The sequence below is a fragment of the Petaurus breviceps genome, unplaced genomic scaffold (assembly GCF_028583685.1).
Source record: "Petaurus breviceps papuanus isolate PSGF00001 unplaced genomic scaffold, PetGlider_PUasm1.0 186, whole genome shotgun sequence".
NCBI lineage: Eukaryota > Metazoa > Chordata > Mammalia > Diprotodontia > Petauridae > Petaurus > Petaurus breviceps.
The window spans coordinates 20,923,536-20,949,378 of NW_027185798.1; the positions used below are offsets into that span (position 1 = coordinate 20,923,536).

At 40.2% G+C, this 25,843-nt stretch overlaps 1 protein-coding gene across 4 annotated transcripts in view; it reads left to right on the forward strand.

Moving 5' to 3' along the window:
• The window catches only part of SSH2 (slingshot protein phosphatase 2), a 251,025-nt gene that overhangs the window by 103,516 nt on the left and 121,666 nt on the right, over window positions 1-25,843 (forward strand). For all 4 annotated transcript variants that reach the window (XM_069089757.1, XM_069089758.1, XM_069089755.1 and 1 more), the window contains one exon: window positions 9,893-9,936. In XM_069089757.1, the coding sequence (XP_068945858.1) occupies window positions 9,893-9,936 (44 nt within the window). The remainder of the gene's footprint in view (window positions 1-9,892; window positions 9,937-25,843) is intronic.

Sequence of the window (25,843 nt, forward strand, 5' to 3'; positions counted from 1 at the left end):
AAGGTCTCTTATTGCTCCTCTCTGGTATTTGAAAGACTGTGTCACAGGCTCTTACTTGGTGGAGGGACCAGATCAAGTTTGCTTGTTCCCAGATTTAATGCATGCAAATTACAGGGGCAAATATGGGCCCCAAGTTTACCTTAATAAGAAACTAAGCTTGAGGGCAGGGCCATTTCATTTTTGTCTTTGATTTTTCAGTGGCTAGCACAATGCCTAGGTTTTATTGATTGATTAAAATAAGGGAAAACTTCCAGCAATTAGAGCTGCCCTCAAGTAGAATAACTTCCTCGTTAATGGAGGTCTTCAGGTAAAGGCTGGATGACTACATGTTGGTTAAGTTGGAGAAAGGAATCTTATTTTGTTTAGGGCTCTACTAAAGAGCCTCTGGCTGTTCAGTTGTTTTCATTTGTGACCCTATTTGAGATTTTCTTGGCAAAGATATTAAAGTGGTTTGCCATTTCTTTCTCCAGCTCATTTGACAGATGTGGAAACTGAGGCAAATAGGATCACATGACTTGCCCAAGGTCACACTGTGAGTTAGTGTCAGGCTAGATTTTAATTCAGGAAGAAGAACCTTCCTGACATCCCACCTAGCAGACTTAAAGAGCCTCTGAGGGCTTTCCAACTCTGAGTCCATGATTCTCAGCAGAGAGGTGCCTACCTTAGCCAAGGGTGCTATTTTCTTTAAAGCGATGTTAATTTCATTCTAATGTCGAGAGAGAGAGAGAGAGAGAGAGAGAGAGAGAGAGAGAGAGAGAGAGATGAGCTATTGGTTCATTGACTTGCCTTCTGCTTTCTCTCCTCTTTTTCCCCAGTTTTGTTCCAACCTGGAAAAATCCAGTTTAGAATTTGTTGCTTCTAGTTCATTTAAGATAAAATTTAGAAGGAAAACCTGGAGGCATTACCTTAGGCTAACTGTGTCGATTTGTTCTGCTAGTCAAACTGGGCCTGATGGCCCTATTGCCTTTGACACAAAGCATTATCCTGGAGTCACTAAGTGTGGCAAAGCAGAAAACCCTCTTAGTCTATCTCTTGGCCTGCAAACTATTCCTGATGTTAGAGTTTATTTAATAAGAAAAAGGAGTAAAGAGACTAAATATCTTGTAGAGAATTTGTAGCTAATGAAGTCCCAAGGAAAATAAAACATAGTGGGGAGTATAGGAAGGAAAGGGTGGACAAATGGGTAAGAGACGGGACTAGGAGAAGCTGTGGGGTGAGAAAGGGAAGCTGATGGGAAGAAAATGGGAGACTGGATGAGCTGGAGAGAGACTGTGTATGTAGTCTCTGCTAACTAACCATAGAATGCTAGGGCAATATTCAGTAATTCTAATGGGGGGGGGGGGGAGTTGCATGTGCCTGAGTACAGATAACCTTTATGCTTGGGAAGAATTTATTTTTTTTCTTTACTGTTACCTATTTCCTTGGTACCTATTATATAATAACACCTCCATGTGAGTGGGAGATAGTTTCTAATTACATGAGTTGGTAAATTGTCAAGGTTAATAGGGATTATTTTTGCAATTAAAATCTTTCTGCATTGAAAATTGCAATTTCTTCATCAGTAATTCTTTACCACAAATAAAAAATTAAAGCTCATTTAAGATGATAAAATCAACTAGGCAACAAGTATTTATTAGGCACCAGCTGTGTTCCAGACACTGTGGTAGGTTCTGTGGTTACTAAAGACAGAAATGAAATAGTCCCTACTCTCAAGGAGCTTGAATTGTATTGAAGAAAGCACCATGTAAGTAGATGCAATGTATATATAACCTGTATACTACATGTGTATGCATGTACACACATGCATGTGTGCACACGTAAATAAAAGATGATTTGGGGGAGGGGGGTATAGTAGGCTGGAGGAAAGCACTAGTTGCCAAGGAAGTCAGGAAAGGCTTCATGTAAGAGATATGAGGAAAACTGGGAGTTTTGAAGATTTAGGAGTGAGAAAAAGCTGCTTTCTAGGCATGGGGGCATGAAGGTCTGGGAAGGAATAGTCTGTACTGGAAATAGCAAGTGTGCAAGATTGGCCAGACCATGGAATATGTGGAGTTGGAGTTTGTGAAGGGCAGAAAATGTGAGCCAATGCAACTTTTTGAGCAGGGGGATGGCTCTGTCAGAGCTGTTGTGCTTTAGGAATGTTCCTTTGGAAACTCTGTGCCTGATGGATTAAAGCCAGTTAGGAGAGTCTTGTAGTAGTGCAGGAGAAAAGAAATGAGGTTCTGAACTAGTATGACAGCAGGTGAATAGTTGTGAAAACTGAGAGGCCAGAATTGACAAGACATAAGAAATGTCTTCAGCACCTGAATATTTTAGATTTTAAATTAAGAATAGGTGATAGTCTGGTTCAAACTTTATAATTCCCCTTTTTTATTGTCTAGGTATTTCTGACTTCTGCATTCTGAATGTTTTATAACAGTTAGGTTTTTTAAAACACTGAAAACTCAACAAGACTGAATAAGCATAATTTTTCTTTATTATTATCAGCATTGTTTACAAATAGTTCTGTTGAGGCCCAATAAAGTCACTTGCTTTAGACAAGGCATCAGAGGCAGAATAAGGGATCTGGAAATCCATTCTTCTCTTCAGACTATCTTAGTACACTCCCATTCCTTTCTTACACTGCGCCATTATTGCTTAAATGAAATGCAAGCTTAATTTTTAAATTATGTACTGCAGTCCCTTAGGGAAAGAGGGCTTAGAAGGGGATGGAAGAAGTTACAGATCTGAGCTGTCTCCATGTGTTGCTGCAGCAGGATATTGTTAGGAGATGCCGTGCAGAGGAAGGAAGAGAGGGATAATTAAAACAATCCTCTGCCAGCAAATTCTTTCAGTTGTTGATAATCTTCACATTTATTATTTGCGTCTCTTTTAAAACATTGGTCACATGGCAAGCTTCCTTTTTCCATGTACAGAAGTTTGACAAGGGAATGGGATTATGGGCAATTTTGGCAACAGTTTCTTTCTGGAGGACTGACCATGTGTCTTACATTTTTAATTTATTCCCAGAACTGATAACTATTTTCAACTCTTCCACCTCTCCCATCCTCACCTCTTGAAGATAAAGTAAATAAGTTTATTTTCATCAGATGTGGGTTTTCTTTCTTTTGAAAAATATCTGATGGTCAAGAGACCTAAAAATAATTTCAAACAGAATTCATTGGAAACAAAGGTTGAAAGTCCTAGCTCCTTAAATGATACTTATATGGGCAAGGTGACACTCCATAGAGAACTGAATTTTGAACACTGGCTAAAGCTGTTTGCTTCGCATTCCATTTTGTAGCATAATGCACATAACAGTGCATGGAATTTGTTCAAGACAATTCTTAGCATTTCTATCTTGCTTGCTCACCTGATTTTGATGGATGGCTTTTCTTAGATTATTGCGTAAGTGACGTTTCATTGCAACAGTTATGAAGATAGGTGTCAAAGCATTGCCCCTTTCATCAGGGTTTAATCAGAATTCTGTTGAGCAACTTTAGAAAATTACTGCCTGTGGGAGAGAGTCAGAGGGTGTGACTGTGTGGATTTATGTGTGCAGGAGCGTGTGTGTGTGCGTGTGTGTGTTTTGAGATCGAATGGAGTTTATATTTTCAGTAATCAGCTATAGCAGACTGTGTGTAATCCATATGTAGAAAATAACTGGGGCTAAGGCATAAGTAGAAAATGACCAGTTTTACCCAAAGAATCTTTGTCATGCTACCTCCCTCTTTGAATTTGCAATTTAAATGTTTCACTTTCTAAACTAAACTTGGGCATTCACCAGCCTAGATGCATGGCATAAAAAGACTGCAATTTTATTTACAGGAAAGGAATCTTTAAACAACAACTGCCCTTTAGCTTTTTAAGACTTGCAAAACATTTTCCTTAGGTTATTCATTTAAGCCTCAGAACAGCCCTGTGAGGTATAGTTATTTACTCTACTTTATAGAAGATATCGAGGCTCTGAAACATTAAGTGACTTGGACTTCATCACACAGGTGAAGGAAGAAATCTACTAAATAAAGACAGTTCTTTCCTTCTCTCCAAGGTTTCCCTTGAAATGATGAGCCCTTGGACTGGAGATACAAGGGGGTGGGGTGGATTATAGCATTTTGCATAATCTAGCCCCAGGCATAAAAGAAGATAGGTTTTCATTCTTTTTCTTGAGGTCCTGCCATTCGTTCTAGTGTTCAGTTTAGAGAGCCCTAAGGACTTCTCCCCATGGCATATAATAACTGCTCATCTGCTGATTGAGGAAAATTCCATTTCTCTATCTACACCTGGCCTGACTTCAGCTGTCAGAAATATGGTGGCAGAAATGTAGAGCCTCATTATGTCTTGTGACGTTAAACATCAGCCCGGTTTGCCCAGGGAAGAGACCTGGCTTGGAATGTGGTTCAGACATCTTGCAAGTGGTTGGGCTTTGAGCAGGGTGGATGCACGTGAGCTGGGTGGGGAACCCAGGCTGAAGTTTCCAGTAACGAGGGTTGTCATTGGCATTCTAGGCATGTGCACAGCATCACGCAGAATCCTTGAATGCTGGTGGCTTTCAGCTCAACAAGAGCCTCTCTCTGTCTACACACGCAAATGGAGCCTTTTTTTTTTTTTTTTTTGTCCAATTAGAACAACAGAGAATTTTTATACTGAAACAGGTTTCTTTAGCTCACAGTTGAGGATTCTGACCTAGACCGAAACAGCCTACACTACCCTTAGAAAAACATTAGCTATTTAGAAAAATGCCTCGTGATGTCGGCATGATGGATAGATATAGCTGATGTATGGCTCAGGTGAGCTGCTTCCTCCAATCAGGCATTTACTGCGGAAGCTTGGACTCATCTGCCCTCTAGTGGAGCTCTCAGATTAAGACCTTTTAGATATCTTTTATGCTCGTCTTACTTTAGAGAGTTGTGGAGTTCTGGTTTTCTTGGATGACTTTTCCACTATTGCTTATAAATTGGTTCTTTTCTATTTGTCTGCCATGTTCCAGGTTTATGCCTGGACAAACCCCAGCCTTACATCACGTCAAAGTAGATTATATGCACTTCTGCCAATGCCAAAATGTGGTTGAGGGCAGAGAGCATGGATTGGGCCCAATACATCTTTACATTACCTAATCTCTGTATTGCCCTCACTGGAGAAAGGCAAGGAAGGTACTTCTTTCACTCTTCACTAGTTGGTTGTCCACCCCACACCCCATCTTAAACATCTCTCCTTGGCCTTCCTACAACACCCCCTCAAGGCAGATAACCCCCTCTGAAGGGCTCTCTATCCAGAAAGCTTTGTTACTTGAGTCAGTCAGAAATACTGCCTAGACTTCCTGGAGAGAGAGTGAGAAAGAGGCAGAGAGATCTTCCTAAGAATTTAATTTAAGCTTTTATATTTTGAATTTTAACTTCCCAGGAGCATCACACCGGCTCACACGTCTGCAGAATTTTGTGATTTTTCAAAGTGCTTTTCTTACAACAATGCTGTGAGGTCGGGCAATACAGTAACTATTATCATCTCCATTATTTGACTAAGGTACCTGAGATTACATGACATAGTGACAAAGCTAATGTGTTTGTTGTGAATTTGAACTCAGCTCTTCAAATCCATCACCTACGCACTAGCTTCTATTTATAGCTTAGTTTTAATGCAGTTGACTGCCTTTGGGAATGTTGATTCGCCAAAGACCAAATTTTCTCGTGGGTAGGCCATGGCAAAAGAATGACCAAATTCCCCTTAGCATTACTGTCTACCAGTGGATGTATGTCTTAAATATACTGACTATTTTACCATGGTGCCATTCCTTCCTAGTTTATAAATGATTTTACAAAGCTTAAGGAGAAAACAAGGTTGATTGAAGGTTACGTGATGCAGTTTGGGATCGTAAGTAATTGCTGTAGTTTGTCAGTTTTCCACATCTGTTCTTTCGTCTCAGTCTCCAAATAAGTCTTTGGTTTAGAGCTTTGCATGACTGTGTCTTATACAACTTAATTCTTTGGTGTTTTATGGACTTAAAGTTGTATTTTAGTACTTATGGTATTAGCATTCCAACTATTAAAAGACTTTTGCTGGTGACCGAGGGGTAATACATTGGATCAGGTCCAAACTCCTCCAGTGTGTTGTTAGTGACTTTTGTGGTTTGATTCCTTACCTTTGTGTAACCAAGATCATCGGAATAGTTGCTGTCAGTGCCTTGTTATGTGGGACATCACACCCAGACAGGTAAGGAGGGACTAGGGCTAGAACAAGTGGAAGGAGATTAGCTGGGCCAGTGAGGTGTAGTAACAGGTAATAGTCACAAGGCCAAAAGTGGGAGACCTTCTGGCATAGTGGCAGTTATTTAAAGGCTGCTGAGATAGCGGAGTGACTTTGAGTTGGAAGAGAACAGAATTTCAGTCCCACCCCAAATATTAGCTGTGTGACCCTGGGCAAGTAACTTAACCTCTCTGAGTCTCCGTTTTTCATCTACAAAATTGGCATAATAATAACAATAATATCTACCCCCGCAATGTTGTAAGGGTCACATGTGATGATTTCTGTAAACGCAGTTTGTAGACTTTATGGTACTATATAAATGTTAGTGAGTACTCCAAGACGGGAGATTGTGGAGACTGACTCCATCAGAACTCTGGATTGTAAATCAGACTGGAGCAGGGGTGGGGGATTTGTGGCCTTGAGACCACAGTTTGGATTCAGTCAGAGGGCTTCCCTTGAGGACCTGGAGGGCCACATGTGACCTTGAGCCCATAGGTTCCCCACCCCTTGACTGGAGAAAACATGTTTTGGGAGATAGGAAAGAACAGCGGCACAATATCTGATCATTTCATAAATGATCATGGATTCCTTGTTGTTGTTTGTCCTTTATCTTAAAGAGGACCAATGACATCAGCAGGGTGATTGAAGTGAGAGCCTAGCAGAGTCATCAACCTCACTCTCTCTCTCCCTCAGAGTCAAGTGACAAGACATAAGCCTGACGACTGGCGATGGCCCAGGATGCAGTGGGTGACCTTGGTCTTTCAGTTAGTATGCCTGTGAAGCACTGTTTAAACTTTAGAGTGATGGTTATTATACCCTCAACTCTGAGTAGATTAGTGGATAGTACTCATACATTGATAGACATAGACTCGTGGGAAGAGATACACAGGTATCTTTGTGTGCACACTGACCAAGTTGTGAGTAGCAGGTTGTTCACATTTTCTTCTGTGCTTTATACTGATTGTGCTGCCCTTTGGATAAATTATGTCTAAAATGCTTTGGATTCTTTGAGGACAAGGCTGTTTAAATTCTCATCAAGCTAGTTGGCCATTCTCTGAAGAAGCAGATCATTGGCCATTCCATTTGTCTACATACATTTTACATCTTTTCAAAAAAAGACGATCATAATGGCATTGTTCCCAAAATAAATGTTTTGCCAAGTTTTCCAGAACTTTCTAATGTGGCTTTCCCACCTCTCCAGTCCACTTCAAAACATAGGCAAAAGCACTAATTTATGCAATAGAGAGCCTTTCCTCTCTCAGGCGGATCCACAGCCTAAAACAACAGTCCTTTTTTGTGAGTTTTGCACAGTGCTCCAAAGATCACATATCATCTTAGGCTTTACTTCCAGGGATGTTGTCCTAAAGTTCTAGGGCAAGGTTAAGTTCTGATTGTTGCTTTATCTTCCTGATCAGAATTAATCTTGCTATGAGCCCATTTCCACTTCCTCTTTGCTTTTTTCTGTCCTGGACATTTTTAAGGTTTGGTGTTTGCTACTTGATGGGTAGAAACAGTAATTAACTGTTTGGCAGTTGGCCTTTACACTGTTTTTGTTTCAACAGAGCAGTCCACCACAAAACGTTTCTTCATTGGTCTTTAGGATTTTGAGTGTTCAGGCCATGTTGTCTGTTTTTCTTTAAAGTTAGTGCACACACACGCACTCACACGCACACACACATGCACACACACACACAATTACCTGACAAGGTGGGTGGTTACATCAGATGTCTGCATTTGTCAGGTGTGGTTGGTATGTAAAATTGGAGGCTGGAGGCCAGATGCCTTGAGCTGCTACCTTAGAAATCCAGCGAGCTGCACCATCTAATGTCTACCCTCATTGGGTAAGCATTGTGGCTTCTCGGAGATTTGTCAGTGAATTGTGACAAGACAAACCTAACTGACCATTTTATTTTTTTATTCCATTTAGGTCCTTCCCTACTCAAGACCAGTTCTTTTGTATCCTTCAGCATCCTGCATCCAAAATAAATTGGCTCTGAAGGCACTTAATCCATTTCCTTGGCTGGACATTCTAACACCTCATCTGAGAATAGATTTTTTGGGATTTTGTGTAGGAAAAACTTTACTGACAATTTCTTTGCCTTTCTTTGTATCAGAGAAGGTTTCCTCTCCCATGACACTACTTTAAAACTTATGAGGTGCAAGAAAATGAATGAAAAAGAAAAAAAAAATCCTTTGACCTCCCCCTCCCCCCAGGGAAAGGATTAGGAGTGAAAAATGTCAGGTTCTTGGTTCAGAGGTGCCTAGGCGAGGTTATTTATGCCCCTTAGTGCATCCTTCCACCAGTGCTTTCCACTCCACACATTCTAAAAACCACAATTCTGTTTTCAGGGCACATTCATCCAAGAATTCCAAATAAAATCACTTAATATTCTTTTGGCTGACTTATCTATGGTGGGTGGAGTGTGAAGTGGAAAGGGTGAGAGACCTTCAGAATTTGAGACCTTTTAACTACTTATAGCCCATTACTGCAACACTGTTTGTTACAGGCAATTCTAGGAAATAGTTTTTGGTTATTATAGTTCCCATGGACAGAAAAATCTGACATTTCTGTTGACTCTTTCTGAACATTTTTATTTCCTTTCTTGCAAACTCTTGAAGTTCTGGTTAGTGGTTCTGGAATTACTTTCCATTTTCTAGTGACCTTTTCAGCTCCTATAAATACTGGTTTGGGTATGAAAAGCCTTCACTGTGGACCTAAGAGGTACGTCTCTCTCTCTGCCTGGGCTTCATTGCTCTCCGAAAGTGGGATCTTTTTGGTATACTCCTTTCTATGGGAGGAGACAGACAAGATCATTCCTGTTCTGTACTCAAGTATTGCCTGCAGACAATAATGAAAATAGCGTGGGAATGAATGTGATGGAACTGGCCTCAGCGATCCAGGGGAGGGGGCGGAAGGATAGAAAGGTGCTCTGGCATGGTTCCAGAAATGCCCGTGGTTCCTTGGTAGACAGCATGTATATAGGATGTCTGAAGTTCTTTTTTCCTGTTCCTTTCTTCTGTCCATACTTAGCTTGTCGTCCCAGCATGATGGCAACATATTTAACAGGAGGAATCATGCACTATTACCATCAAACTGACAGTCTGTATTTCTTAGTCTTTTCCTATTTTCCTCAATTTTCTGTAAGGATCTCCTGTAGGATCTTAATATACAGTTACCTCAACTTGACTGGGAGATGTGGGTGGGGGAAGTTGGAGCACTTCTGCCTTCTCCTAGTGTCCCTACCATGATGTTTGACCATCTGCCTTTAAGTGTGTTATAAAGAGTCAAGAAATGCTCATGAAGAGATAGCCCTGCTGAAATTCCACCTTGTCCATGATCATACATGTTCATTTTTCACTTGGTGCCTTTGAATTTTATCCGTGAGCTTTTCTGTCTTGTGACAGTCAAACTTATTTGTGACTTGTTGATGGGGTTTTCCTTCCAAAATCTTTCCAAGTTCTAGGGTTCCCCCTCTGAGCTGGTTAAAGTCAGTCTTCCTGGAGCTGGGGTGCCACAGGTAGGTGAGTGTGTAGATTCTATCCTAATGCCAAATGCCTGTTAGCAAATGAAAGATTCTCCCATTGTAAAGCCGCCATGCTTGCATCATAGAGATGTTGTTGATAGAGATTTTCGGATTTGTAATTGTTTTTCTCTTTCCTGTCCATACAGGAGGCAGACAGTGGGGAGGAGGAATGCCGGTCCCAGCCCAGGAGGTGAGTGTGCTCATTCCATTTTCTAGCATAATGAAGAATGAGTTTCCATAGAAACCATTTTTCTCTTTCCTTCTCACTGGCCTTTGTAGTTCTTCTTTAGTCGTATTAGCTTAGGTTAGTTTGGCTTTACAAAAGAGGAATATCTGTAATCACTGCTTCAGTGGACTTTGTAAAATGGAATTCTTTAAAAGGCTGATAACCAAGCCCAGCAAGGAAGAATGGCAGGTGTTGCTGAGACAGGTATAGAAAGTTTACATGCATTGGGGGAAAGCCACAAACAACAAAGGGAAATGTTTGCCTCTTTGCCATCTCTGGGTCCAAAGACAGTTTGTCAGGTTCTGAAGTACAAATAAATTACCCCAAATCTCAGGAAATCCCAGGGGAGTTTGTATTTGCAGCCCTTTGGATAGGAACTTTGCTCAAAGTAACTGGGTGCCTTAACAATAATTGTTATAAATGTGATCAGAGTATCTTTATTAGTTCTAGACAGAATCAAGAATTTTCAAAAAAAACCTAGAGTATAGCTTGTTTCTGTGGGGAAAACTATAGTCTGGAGGGGAGAAAGGGGAGAGAGGCATTGAAAAATGCTTTGGGTGATTTAAAAAAAAAGAAAATCCTATGTACTTCTCTGGAAAAGTGTCCTCTAGAGATCATTGGTAGGGGCTGTGGAGTGAGCCCAGGAAGTATATGATCAACCCCTTTGGAAGGTGGGATGATGCATCCTATCCAGGGGTGTGCTCGGGAGAGCAAATTGTTAAATATTTAGTGTGAGAATTTACATCTAGGAAATCAGCAAATGACATAAATTAGGGCTTGATTTATTATTATGTTGATTATGGAGACTTAAGAAAGTGATGGAGAGACTGTTACTAATGAAGATTAAACTGAAAAGTGTGTCCTCCTTACACTTTTTCTTCAAAGAGCTAGTTCTTAAACATTTATCAGCACACCACCTCCCACCCAGTTACTCTTCTTCCTTCTCCCAGCTAATTGTGGCCATGACTTGTTCAGTATAACTACCCCCATCTCTTTTACAGTCTCCCTACTCTTTCCTTTCCTATAACTGATTTCCTCTGTGGCTACCCCAGTCATGGGCTCCTGAGGAGCTTATAATGAAACTCCTCTCACTCCCATGTTCCCATGACCTTATCAGGCCTTGTTAGGTCTCTACTGCAAGGAAGCACTCTCCCCTCACTTTTCCTATATTCAGTGAGAGGGAGTGGCACAGGATCAGCAGACTTGAGTGGGTTACTATTATATATCTCTTCCCTGTGGATCCACTCCTCTTCTAAACTTTTCTCTTTCTGTTGAAGGTATGCTACCTTTCTTCCAAAAAACTCAGGTATGCAACCTAGGCCTTCCTTAACTTTTCATTCTCCCTTAGCCTACATAACCAAAACATGTTGTTTCCACCTCCACAACATTTCTGCCATCCAACCCCTTCTCTTTACTCACGTGGCCATCATCCCAGTGTAAGCCCACCTGGACTATTTCCAGAGCATTGGGTTCCCTCTCAAATCTCTTCCCCATTCCAATCCATACACTCACTTGCCAAAGTGATTTTCCTGGAGCACACACGGGTCTGTCAGTCCCCTCCAATAGCATCCCTTTGATTCCAGGATCATATATTATTTCATTTTTATCTCATCCTTTTTAAATTTCTGTTTTTTACAGTAGTACACGTATGTTACATAAATAAGCAAATGTACACATTAGAAGTACATAGTCAGTATGATTATGTGCTCTCACACCGCTACTCTGCATGCCTTCTTTGCCTCTCCTTCACTTCCCCAAGGCAGACTAACTTGTCATTTAGCTTGACATCTTTTGGCAGCTCTTACACACCGGTAAATACATCACTTCCCAAATGTGCAGTTTGCTATTTGGACTGAAGGAACCTGATTAGCTCATCTGTATAACATACAGCTCATCCAAGCTTTTAAAATATGTTGAATTCCCACCCCCATTTAATGTGAGTAGCATGTTCTTACAAGGACACTAGTCACTTATGTTTTTTTTTAAAGCAATAGGAGAAGCCAGGGAGATATAATAACATTTCTGCTATCTCCTTATTGTTGTCCAAGATGACTCTTCCCTCCTTTGAGCACCAGTCTCATAACATTGATTGGGGAACTCATCATAGATCAGAAAATCCCCTGATCAACTCCCAGTGTACTTCCAGTCTAGCTGGTTTAACTGAAGGCACTGCCAGCTAGATGCTCTTACAGTCATATGGTATGCTGGACATTCATTCTTTGACTTTGGTTGCCTCAAAGAGTGAGTGCTAGCTTCCTCTAGGGCTTAGGTAGGATCCTAGTAAACCAAAAGTGAAGTATCAACCTTGGACTGAGTGTGCTTAAACTCTTTCCAGCATTCAGATGCAGGGATTTCAGTGGCAAGCAGTGTGTCATTGCATCAGGAAGCCAACTTTAGGTAATAAAGAACAATATCCTATTTTAACAAAGTGCCATGGCTTTCTTAAGTCTTAAATTAAGAGGAACTTTCTGAGTTCCAGTAGTTATTAACCTTCATCCATGGTGGATGTGTTTAAAGTGTGTTCCTTTCATGCAGACTGACCCCTTTCTTTGTGCTCTTCAAACCCTGGCATTATTTGACATTTCTCAGAACACAGCAGTAAAATGGGACCCAGTAACTGAATTTCAAAGCAAATTATGGAAAACTACTTGCTTTGGTAAAAAGATAAATGACTGAAAACCCTGCTATTCATTTGCATCTTTTCTGCTTTTCATTTGCCCATATCCTTACCTGGGATATCTAAGCAATGTCACTGAGGGATGATAGGATAGGGGTTGTGCTAGAGACTTGACCTAACTATTTTGATGGAAATCTGTCTAACCCAAAGACACTTATTAAATTTTTTATATAAATATTAATTATAGCAGGAGACAAAGGCACCGAATTTAGATGATAAACATTTTAATCATAACAGAATTTTCCCCCTACTATATAGCCTAACTTCAGTGTGAGAATTTGATTGAGTATTTGGAAACGGAGTAGGCTTTTAAAGTTCTTCAGTTCAACTGTTTATTAGATAATAGAATTCTAAAGAGACCTTAAGACATCTTTTTATTTCACCTCCCCATTTTAGGCAGAATATCTACACCAATCTGGAAGAGATTTTCTAGGGGAAAAGATCAGCATCTTAGGGAATAGAGATTATACAATCCTTTCTGTCCCCTGTGTCATTAAGGGTTTTGGTTTTTGTTTTGGAAATGATAGCTCAGTTTTTATATATATGACATTAAGGGTTTTTTAAAAAGATTTTCAGATCTGAATTCTCTCTCTACATTCCCTGCTCCCCAAATTTAGAAAGCAGGAAAAACAAAGCCCTCATTATAAACATGTTTAGTCAAGCAAAACAAATGACCACATTGGCCATATTAAAAAAATGTCTCACTGTGCACTCTGAGTTCATCTGTCAGGAGGTGGGAAGCAGCGTGTTTCATCTTGAGTTGTCTGGAACTGTGGTTGGCCATTGTGTTGATCAGTTACATCAGTTCATATAGGTCTTCCCAGGTTTTTCTGAAAACATCCTCTTCATCATTTCTTACAACACAATAATATTTTATCACATTCATAGACCACTGCTTGTTCAGCCAGTCTCCAATTGATGGGCATCCCCTCAGTTTCCAATTCTTTGCCACCACAAAAAGAGCTTCTATAAATATTTATATTTATATTTATATATGGGTTCTGACTTTCAGGTTTTCCCATTGCTTTCCTGTAACCCTATGATATGTCATGTAAATATTATTATACCTATTTCACAGATGAAAATAATGAAGTTGAGGAACAGTAAGTAGCTTGTTCATTGTCGCACAGCTGGCAGAGCCAAAAGCCAGACTTTGAACCCATGGCTTCAGGCTCTAGGAGGTCACTCTTTCCAGTGTCCCACACTACTGTTGTTTTAAAATCATGCTAAGGGGCTAGTAGTTCTTTTTCACACTCAACCAACTTCTCTGCTGTTTTCATTTAAACTGTCTTCTTTGGCCCTTCAGGGTCATAGAGTATAACTGTTCTCTTTTCTTATAAAGCCTCTCCACATGCTCTCACAGAGCATGTATTGGAAGACACTAATAATCAGCCCTTCTCTTCTCCTGACAGGGTTCCTTTAGTTTTTCTTGATAGAACATTTTTTTCATACATTTAAGTTTTTTATTATTTTTTCTGAACCCTTTCTAGTCTCACTGTCTTTTTAAAACACATTGACAACCCTGGCCATAGTGCTCTGATAAATCCCCAAAGGGTAGAGAGAATCAGTGGTAGATTATTGCTGTCAGGAAAACAAGGGCATTGTGAAATGGCAGGGCCCCTAAGGCACTGTGGACAACAGGAGGGGGTGGCCTCTAAGTGCCTGCCTGAGTCACCAGGGGCATGAGAAGAAAAACTGACCAGAAGATGCAGTGGGGCTGGATCAGCCTTAGTCACCCTCATCTGTGAAGTCTCACTCCATGAGGAGGCCCTGTGAGATGTTATGGTATGAGAGAGGTATCTAAGTGTGCAGCTCTGCCCTGCCATGATCTCCCATCAGAATGCTTCTCCACAACCAAATAGAAAAGCCAGAAGCTTGTGGTCATTCAATTCAGTAAACATTTAATCATTACCTGCTGTGTGCAAAGCATTGTCTATGATGCATGAAATCTTGCCAAAGCCAGACGTGGCAAATAAAGAACTCTCCAGAAGGTCAAAGGTGACTGTGTGTGAAAGCAATGGAGCATGGGGGAAAGGCACGGACAGGTCATGGACCAGAGATGGACTGTCCAGCTTCTGGGCCCGACTGCACATGACGACAAGCAGCAAACCAGGAGGCCAGAAAAAGCATGGTGTGATTTGCTGTCCCTGTCCAGAGTAGCAGAGCTGCTATCTCCCCTGGGACCTTCCAGGTGTGACCATTAGGGGGCGCACAGAACTATCTTCCCTCTCCAGCTTGGTGTGTTTGTTCTGGACATTGCTTCCCAGGCATCTCTTTGACACGCAAAGAGCCCCCCTTTTTAGACTACTGTTGCTGCCCCTTCCTCCCCCCCCCAGCCTCCTCATTTCAGTGAAGCATTCTTTGTCTTTGAAGAATACATTCTCAAACCCTCTTATTTCTTTCATATTTTTGGCTTATACTCTCTCTGCTTTTTCCCAAGGTTTTCATTAGACCACAAAAGACTTAAATCTCCAGCCTGGTTTGAAAGGAGATTCCAAGTAATGTAGAAGCTGTCAGGAAATGAGGTGCCTTTTTTTTAGAGACTAAATAATTTGGTTCCTTTTTAAGATGCTGCTCTTTGGGGCATCCCCACACTCCTTGACTTTGCAAAACCACCTCCTGGAAAAATTCCTTTATTGTGCAAACTAATAGGGAGATCAAGCCTCAAATGCCAGGCACTGCTAAGAATTAGCCTTGGTTACATGACTTATGAATGGCGGCCACCCCTATAAATACCTTCCCTGGAATGGAGAAACTGCCCTTGTGGTCCTTCCTTTTTTTTGTCCTTAATTCCTTTTCCAGAACCAGGGCTGATGTTGAGCAGAAATCTCACATCCCTCATTGAGAAGTACAAATGGAAAATGCCCTCAGCTAAAGTGGAAGTGTGGGCCTTGCTGTTTGCTCAGCATATTTTTGTTACTATTTCCCATAGTTCATTTGTGTACTTATTAGGGAACTGGAAGTGTTTAGGACAGATAGCCCCTTCTGCTTGCAGTGCTACTGCTCTTCTCGAGACTCAGAAGGATCTCATGGATCTAGGTATTCCTGCCAGGGATACAAACTGCAGTCTAAGTGACTCCTTCTTTTGTCCTCCCCTAGGTTCACCAGAGGGGGTCCACCCCTTGAACTAGGAACCTTCTTTGCTTTCTTTTGACGTTTGAAGGAATCCATTTTGAGTCCATGGGTTGCTAATTCTTTACCACTCCCTCCCACCATGTAGCCAGTTCATCTTCCTTTCCTCTCACACACTTTTGGATGATATTCTTTATTTTGGTGACATCATAATGTTCCTTGTACTTCCTTGTACTTCCCTGTACTGCAGTCTGCTTGCACTTAACCATATACTTGTCTGTGCCTTATGTTCAATTTCATTTTTTTCAAAAAACATAGTACTCTTTGACTTACAACCATTGGTTGGTGGTTGTCCTTAGTTCTTGAAGGGGACCAAAATGACATCGCTGTGTTGGGGTCAAGGTACAGTATGTCCAACTGTGGCTGATCAGAAGGCTCTACCACAGGTCAGGCACATATCAGACAAATAGTCCACATGAACATTTGGAGTGGAGACAGATCTAAATTTGTGCATCTCATGTTTCTTTTGAGTTATTGCAATTCTGCTTTACTCACAAAGCACAGTGGCTTCTTTAATGTAGGCATACCATGTGGGTGGCCCTGTGCCAGTGTCTCCCTTGTCCAGAGAGGCTTTGAGAGTATTCTTGTTTGGCTTCTTCTGACTTCCATGCGAGTGCCTGCCTTTTGTGCGTTCTCTGTAAAAAAAATCTTGTAGGCCATTTGTCATGATCTTTAAATGCCAAACAGTGGACTTTATATTTAAATTTGATCCTAGAAATAAGAAGGAACCACTGGAGTTTAATTGAGTAGGAGAATGATATTGTCAGACTGGTGCTTTAGGAAAATCATTTTGGCATCTGCTTAGAGAATGATTTGGAGTAGGAAGAGACCTGAAACAGGGAGTAATTATAAATATCACTTAAGAAACTTTGCGTTGTTCTGGGGCTTGATGTAATTAGCACAATGGCAACTCCAAAAAGGAATATCTAAAGAGAATATTTGTAAGGAATCTTTCCTTGCTTTGGAGTGTGCAGTGGACTTCCTCTGTGACAGTGGTGAACACCTTTGGCAAATAACTCCTTGTTTTGTGTCCATGCTTCAAAACCGTGCTTCAAAAGTTAGTAAACTGTGCATACCCTTTGACCCAGGTCTATCACTGCTAGACCTATATCCCAAGGAGATCAAGAATAGAGGAAAAACTATCTATACAAAATGTATCTATACAAATCCATTTATAACAAGTTCTTTTCATGGTAGCCAAAAATTAGAAACTAAAGAGGACTGTCTTCCTATTGGGGAATAGCTAAACAAATTGTAGTATTGGAATGTAATGGAATAGTGTGCAATAAGAAATAAAAACATGGACAGCTTCAGAGGAAACTGAGAAGACCTTTCAGCTGATGCAGATCAAAGTGAGCATAGCTAGGTGAACAATTTATACAGTGATAAAAGCACCGCCACTCTTATCAGAGATGGGATGAATTTAAAATGCAGTAAGAAAAATAGATTTTCTAATATAGCCAGATTTGTTTCACTGAACTATGCTTTATTTTTCAGATTAAAAAAAATTAGTGCTGTGTGTGTGTGTGTGTGTGTGTGTGTGTGTGTGTGTGTGTCGGGCAGGGAGATTGGTGTCTCAGTGTCTTTGAATGTGTGCAGCCTCCTTCACTTACTCCTCCTTTGCATATACTGGTCTTATCCAGCTGCCATCACCCTTGTCTTATTCAGTGTTATTTCCATTTTTTCTCTAAGCACATCTGGGAATATAATGTTAGAATCCTTGAGGGAGGTTTCTGTCATCTTTGATAGTAAAAATAATTTGTTATAAAAAAAATATTTTTGAAGACATTTTCCAACATTTGTCTGTTTGGTCCTCTTTCTCATTTCATCTTTATATTGCCCTCGGGATGTCTTTCTTAATTGGGTCTCTTGACAAGCTTTCCTTAAAGGGTTTTTTCCTTTTCTTTGTTTTATGAGGTGATACTGCTTATAATCTCCCAATATACTTCTCCAATAAGATTTTATAAATGAGATTGTATTAAAAAAAACCAGTGTTGCCTTTGACTGCCATATCTTTCAGCAAGTTAAGTCAATAACTTGCTGACTAAGGTGCTTTTTAAGACATTATGGCAAGCCATTTAGATTGGTTTAACTTCAATGTGGAATTTTTCATTATTGTTATTATCTATGACCTTTCCTCCATCCATTTCCTGTTTTTCAGCTTATTTAAATGTGTCAGGTTAAAGTTGTTTTAATTGCATTTAATTATCTTTTTTGTTATCCTCCATATGGCAGCTAAAGAACAAATCAGTCCTTAAAAAAGGTTTTATTATAAGCTTGCAAATCAGAACTGTTGAATTTAATACAAAATCTCTGGGGGGGTTTCCAACTTCTATTTTGATGCCCTTTTACTTATAGATATAGGTAGTAGATGCTTGCAGGAATTATCTGCATGCATCTTTTTTCCCTCATACATCTAAAGCATTTTTGAAGGAGAATAATGACTACTGAAAGATTCCCAAGATAATTAGAATAAGGGTTCCCAGATTACTGGTCTCTTCACTTCATTGTCAGCATCGATAATTGAGTCTCTTAAAAATGATGAATAAACCATCTGGCAGGGAAATAAATAAAATCAAATTAATGGCATTTTCTAAAATTGACAAGTTGATTATGATCATTATTTTTAGTGAAGGTCCTTAGGAAGATTTCATTTGAAATATTTGCCAACCTGCTGTCAGGTACAAAAGAACTAAAGAATAAGTGATTTTCTACTTTAAAGGGGCATTTTTTCTCTCAGAACAGCTATCCTTCACCATAGGTTAGTTGGTTTTTTTTAATGAGCCTTTCAGTTGTAGACTTCTATACAAATCTTTCTGTCATTCTCTGCTATAACTGTAGATTGAATCATATCAATTCAGCCTTACCATGATGGAATTTTTATGGATAATTCTGTGTTACATTGTTGGCCTTCCAGTGTTAGGCTCCAAGTCTACATACTTAATATACTCCTATGTAGATAATCTATTAACAACAGGAGGCATCAGATATAAGGAACAGGGAGCCACTGGATTTCTTGAGTAGGGGAGCGACTTGGGGATGTAGGGGAGCATCCCAATATTGTAAAAAGAGCATAGGACTAAATATCAGATAATTTGAGTTTTTGTGCTTGTTCTCCCACTAACTAGCTTTGTGACCTTGGACAAGTCACTTAACTTTCATGGATTTCCATTTCTTCAGTTGTCAGATGGGGATACTAATACTCATTCTGCCTCTTTCATTGGATATCAGAGGGTTTTAGAATTGAAAGAGGGCCCAGCAACCATCTGTTCCAACCAGTACTTGAATAACATACACAGCAAGTAGCCTCAGAGTGAAGACCTTTATTTATTTATTGCTTTTTGGAGGGCAATTGGGGTTAAGTGACTTGCCCAAGGTCACATGGCTAGTTTTTGTGTTAAGTGTCTGAGGCCAGATTTGAACTCAGGTCCTCCTGACTCCAGGGCCTGTGCTCTATTCACTGTGCCACCTAGCCACCCTGAAGACCTTTATTTAAGGGGGAGCCCACTTCTATATATTCTTGTACCTCACTCCTTCTAGACTTTATTCTTCATCCTCACCATGATCTTTAGTGCCTCTGTTCCTCCATGCTCTCCCAGGCCTTCATCCCTGTTCTGGTTTTCCTTTCCTCCCTTCCCAACTTTGACCTATGATTAACCAATTCATTTATAATTATATTGCCATATATGCTGGAATCCCTTGTCCCCTTGTTTTGTTACCACTTATGCCTTCCTAAACCCCAACACTTAATTACCCTTACCATCTGCCTTCTCTGCTTTTACTTAACTTCTGCTGATTGGTGCCAGACTGTGTCAACTACAAATATATGTTATCTCATCTCACCTGGACCCCAAGGTAGCAAGATAATCTTCTACTCCTCCCTTATTGATCCTCTATCCCACCACAATTGTCCTCACCTTCTTTTGTTCTTAAACCACCCCAGTCACCCACTGGACATTCTTTCCTCTTTGGTTTTCATGACACTGCTCTCCCTGGTTCTAACTTTCTACCTGTCTGGTGACTCCTTAGTTTTTACATCCTGAACCCTATGTGCGGGTCTACCTCAAAGTTCTGTGTCAGGCCCTCTTTTTTCATTCCAAACTTTCCTGGTGACTAAATCAGCAATCATCTCTATGCAAATCAGATTGTTCTCAAATTATTCTCAGATCTGGTTATCCAGCCCATCTGTCTCTTGAGCTCCAGTTCCGCATCACCAATTACCTATTGATCATTTAAAACTGGATGTCCCCTAAGTATCTCAACCCAGAGCTAAAACCCTTTCTCCCCTAATCTCCACCCCTTCTCACCTGCCTATTTCTGATAAAGACAAAACAATGCCCTCAGTCACTGGGGCTCCTCAAAACCATTCCTTTTCCCTCTGCTTTCATGCACTTAGTCACCAACTCTGGTGGATTCTCCCCCCACAACACCTCTTGTATCTAGCCCCTCCTCCCATGGTTACCACCATAGTCCAGGCCCTCCCATCTTCTCTGTGTTGGAGCAGCCTCCTGTTTCTCTTCCTTCCTCTGATCTGACCTCCACAAGTGACCTTCCTAAATTACAAGTCACTCCCCTACTCAAGAAATCCAGTGGCTCTCTGTGCCTTGTAGAATCAAACATAAATCCCTTTGGCCTCGCCTACCTTTCCAGCTTTTTTATACTTTACTCCACTTTATATGCTCTATAGGCCTGGTACTTGCCTTCTTCCTGTTCTTCACATGTGACCTCAATTTCCCAACTCTGTGCCTGGAATACACTCCTTCCTCACCTATTGTAAGAAGCAGCTTATAGAATCCTTTATTTGCTTTGAAACCATCTCCATGAAGCTTTCCTGATCCCCTACAGTCTATGTAATGCAGTAATGCTGTGTATTACTCCCCCAACTACCTCAAATCCTCAAAATTCTTTTGTATCTATCTTGCATATTTGTTTACATGTTGTCTCCCTTGATGAAGGTAAGCTTCATAAAGTCAGGGCCTGCCACAGAGTAGGCACCTGATAAATGCTTGCTAATTGTTTGCTAGCTTGATTAAGTGATCAAATGCTTCATCACAAATCTAGGCAAGCTCTGGATACCAATTTAGTAGTTCTGTCAAAGAAAGGCATTGAGGTTAGTCTCATGTGACTTGTTTTGGGTTGAAGTCATACTGGTTCTCTGGGACCACCACTTCATTTTCTAGGTTGTACCTGCCATCTTGGTAATATTCATTCCATTCTAGAATCTTGCTAGGATTCACAGCCAAGCTCACTGGCCTCTACCAGTCCCAGAGAATCTTTAGTGGTCAGAAGGGAGGGGAACTACTTTCAAAACCATCAAGCATGAGACAAAAATAGAATAGTGTCTTTTGAGGATTATCATGCGTGCTTTGATGCTTCATGGCAAGGAGTGATCATGGTTTTTAAAGTCTGTGCCAGCAAAGCCCAACTTCTGGTAATCCCTACCAAGGTTGGTGGCCTCAATTATAGGCAATGGACTATAATTTATCTCACTAGATAAATTCAGACAAGTTTATCATCAGGCTATGAATTTTTATTCTTTTCAGAGTATTTACAGACTAGAAAACACTACAGCATAGAGAGATCATAAATCCTTGAAGTATTATTATTCCTCTAAACTCCTTGCCTTTTTTTTTTGTTTTTGTAGCCTCAGAACTCAGTCTTCTCTATATTTACACAGAGAATCTGATTGTCCCCAGGACCTCCCTTCTTGTTTTCAAAGGTTTAATAGCTCTTTTTTAATGTTCGAAAAGAAATCCACAGTTTAATGGGCAGCTAAAAATTCATAATAGTTATTGTGGGCAGCCAGGAAGAGGAAAGGGTTATTAGGCTCCAATCAAGTTTCTTCTTTTAGTATGGGTCTGGTATCAATTTAGATCTGGAAGTTTCTCCTTCTCTGTAAACAAATCTCATCTGACTCAATTTGGTTTCTTATCAGTGGTCACTGCCATTTAATGGCAGCAAGAAAGTCTTGTCTAAAAGGTGAGGATTACCTTGGTTCATTCATTTAGTAAACAACTCAGTGTAGGCTACTCCAGGAAGTACAGGATAAGAGGCTGGACTTTAGGCAGAAATTGGCAGGGACAAAATCTGAACCAACTTTGGTAGACTCATCTAGGGACTAAGTAGAGCTAATTCAGGCTCTCTAGTATTGCATGTACTGCTCAGTAGCAAATGGATTGCATTAGTAAATGCTGTTCCCAGACTACATTGGGTTGTTAATTATTAACTGGGAATTTCCCCCAAGCTGAGCGTTAGTATGAATAGCAAGGGAGAGGTGTTGCCTATTATTTAGTGCAGTCCAAAACTGGCTGTTAGGTTGAAATATCAGAGGATAAAGATTCAAGAGCTTTTAAAAAGACATAATTATTGATGATCTGGTTTTTGCCTATAATATCAACACTTAAGCAGATAAAAGTTTGTGCATTTTTGTGTGTAAATGTTCACCTTTTTGGTATTAGAAGCAAAAGAGTTCTTCCAAAACTAGGTTTTTGAGGCAGATTTCTGCATATGGCCTACAAGTAAATCCTATGAGAGTCTCAGATGATTGATAAGAAGCCCTCAAAGGAGCTGCATTTAGGTGGCATCTTCATCACAAAACAAGTCGATATTAGAGGAAGGGCAGTTAAAACTTCTGGGCAAGAAAAGAAGAACTGAGCAAATAACCTGTCTTCCCAACCCACCCTTTTTAAAATGAGAAGGATACCACATTCTTTGACATGCAGTTGGAATCAATTATTATCACCTTAGGTGAATGGCTTAGCACTAACCAAAGTACTCCTAGGTGATTCTCATAATCCTAAGGAAATGTAACTTTGGGCCTCTCATTAAAAGGGTGGTGGTCTGTATTTCTACAACCTAAAACATCTGTTCTGGCATCCCCTGGGACAGGAACAGATGTTGGCTTCAGCTTTATAGACTGCGTGGAAGTACAGGAAAGGAGTGCTAGGGAGGATTGCAGATCATTTCAAATGAGAAAAACTCTGGACTGTTTTGGTTTATGTATGGTGTTGATTTAAGCTGAAGACTTGATCTGTGGTTTAAATGAGGAAATGTTGGGGAAGGGGCAGGCTGTAGATCATTGCCTAGAAACTTGCATATGAAATTCCAAGTTCCTCATAATGCCTCAGTCTATTATTTCTGGTCTGCAAGAGCCACAGGATAGATGTGATAGAGTGGCACGGAGCTGGAGTACGAGCTTCCACTGGGTGAAGCTTCTTAGGTGGCTTTTTTTCATACTGTATTTAAAAAATATATTACATGATTCCAAGTAAAACACAGATCTCTGCCCAAGATCCTGGCTTCTTCATGTGAAAAAGGATGTGCCCAGTTAAGTTTGACTCCCAAAAAACTCTTCCATTTTAGTTTGAGGAATCTGCATCTAACATGTTTTTAAAATGCAGTTGCAGATCTGTTATCTTTTTCTCAACCTCTTAATCTTTGTCTTCTTAAACCACCAATTTCATGTCAAGCTGGATCTGGCCAGGCCCATCATTCACTTTCTCATTATCTCAACAAATTCAACTCATATTGCTCACTTCTCTGAGGCAAGAATGATTCTATAGGGTCTTTTCAAATTCACATAGCCAGGAAGAGATCAGATGATTTGGTTCTTTGAAAAAAAAAATGTAACCTCTGTCCTGGTTTGCTTTCCTATATCTCTGAATTGTTTACCCCTGGGCCTGAGGTGATGATTAAGAGAGGGAGAGACTGGCAGAGTGGTTTCTGATAACCCTGGCATACATGCCAGAGGGTGATTGCCCCTTTCTAGTCATGGGGGTCTTGGTAAACTATTACTTGCAACAGGGAGAAGTCCCATAATAGGAGAAAGGGGAATTAAATCTTTACATGGTGGTATCAGGGGTTGTATTCCTCTTTTCCTTCCTCTGATCTTGAATTCAGATGTCCTGGATGCCATGAGAATGACAGGATGACTTGAAAATACATGGGGAAATGTAGAAGTCATGAGCAGCATTGCTCTAAAGCAAGATGCCCAGAGAGGAAGAAGGGAGGCCAGAGCTGGGAGAAGTGATGATTCCAAAATCGAGAAGATGGGAGGTGTTGAAGAGGGACCACTTGGAATTACTGAGATTGCAAGTTATTGTGAATCCTGTTAGACTGGTGAACTTGAGGGGAAGATTGATTTCCTTTACTGTCTTCCTCAGTTTCCCTGGTTTTCTAGTTGACATTTCTGAGGTAGTTCATGGGAAACTTTTTCCTTTATTCCTTTCTACCACCACACTCCAAGATGTAAGTGGTTTAGAAAAGGCTTTCTCAATATAGGAACACTTGATCTATTTCTTTCCATTTTATTCTCTGTATAATCAGCTGTGTTATCATATCACATTAAATTTCTGATTCCTGTGAATGCAGAGAGGAAAGTCCAGACAGGGCAGGGGCGCATGATCTAATTACATATGGTAGATTTCCTATTGTAATATTTTGAACAATAATCCATTTCATTCCCTCTACTGATTTCAGACCTGGGCAGTCAATATGCCTTTCTTAAATAACATCAAATAGTAGTAACCTCTGATTACAAACTAAATTGACCCATATATAACAAGTGACCCCAAATGCTTAATGCACTGTTATCAGAGCATAGACTTGTAGAGCAGGAAGCAGGCTAGGTGTTTTCCAGATTGCCACTGTTTCATGGCCTTTTAGGAGGGGCTATCTTATTGGTGAGTCAGAGAAACTGACAAGCCATTATCTAGTGACTCAAGTAGAATGCTGCTTGGTAGACAGCTCAGATATTGTGCCCGTTCACTGGATAATTGCTAAGATGATTTTCTGTATGCAGTTACATTACCCAAGAACCCCAGGTGAAAGTCCCCACAGGAGCATAAGTGTCTCCCATACACATCTCTCTGACAACCTGGGACACAGCAGTCTGGTACAGCCCTGGTGGGGCCAGGTTTTCATCAGTTGTGAACATGACAACATGCTGAAGGAGTAAGTAAACAGTTGTTTTTAGTAGAAACACTTTCTGGAGTTTGGGCTCTTTAGGGAATCAGTTCTTTATACTGAGTTTAAATTCTGTCCAAGATGAATTCTTTTGAAAATCTATTATAATTCATGATTTTGTCATTGGGTTTAAAGGAATTTTCTTTGTAGAAACTTCTGAATATAATTGTTGTAACTTAAGACTCCAAGAAGCATGTTTCATACTCAACATGATCATCTACATTTAACTTCAAATGTAGATTTCACAATTGTTCCAGTAGAAGACAGAAGATTTAATAGGTTGTATTTTATCAGTACGAAAGAGTGCTAGAAGCTGTTAGAATACTTGAATGGAAAACTTGAATTTCATTTTCTGCTCAGTATCATGCCGCTTTTCCTAACTTTTTTGGTGTGCCTTAGTTTGCTCATCTATAAAATATGAAAAGCAATAAAAGTGGCAGCATCAAGCAGCAAATCTGAATTAATGACTAGAAAGTGTTGTAATAGCCTTGATCAGTATGAGAGAACAGCTTCACTGGTGCTGCTGTTGCCTGCTAGGCTGGTGGGGCTCTGACCTTGGACCTGCAGGAGAGTCGAATTTGAATAATGCAAACTCACAGGAAGTGAGAATTGTCTATACCAAATTCCAATTCCTGGTCCTTGTTTCTTTTATTGCTTTTCAGATTTTTTTTCTCCCACAGTGGACAGATTTAGACTGAACCTTGATAGAGTGCATTACCCCCTTTGGAAAGGGTGGATCCCAGTTCTTTTGCTGTCAATATTGTGATCTGGCAAAAGGTAGTATGGTATACTAAATAGTGTGTTCTTCTTAGAATCAGAAAGACCTATAATCCTGGCCACCAGGGAGGTCAAGGTTGATAGATCTCTTTCTTTAGCTCAGGAGTTGTGAGCTATATAGTAGGCTATGCCAGTTGGTTGTCCAGTCTAAATTCATCATCTGTTGGAGTCTGAATGTAGATCAAAGCATATTATATTCACTTTACTTTCTTGTGCCCTTTTGCAAACTTTATTTTTTTGCAAACTTTTTTCTTTCATAACATAACTAACATGGAAATAGTTTTTACATGATTGCACATTTATAGCCTATATTGCTTACCA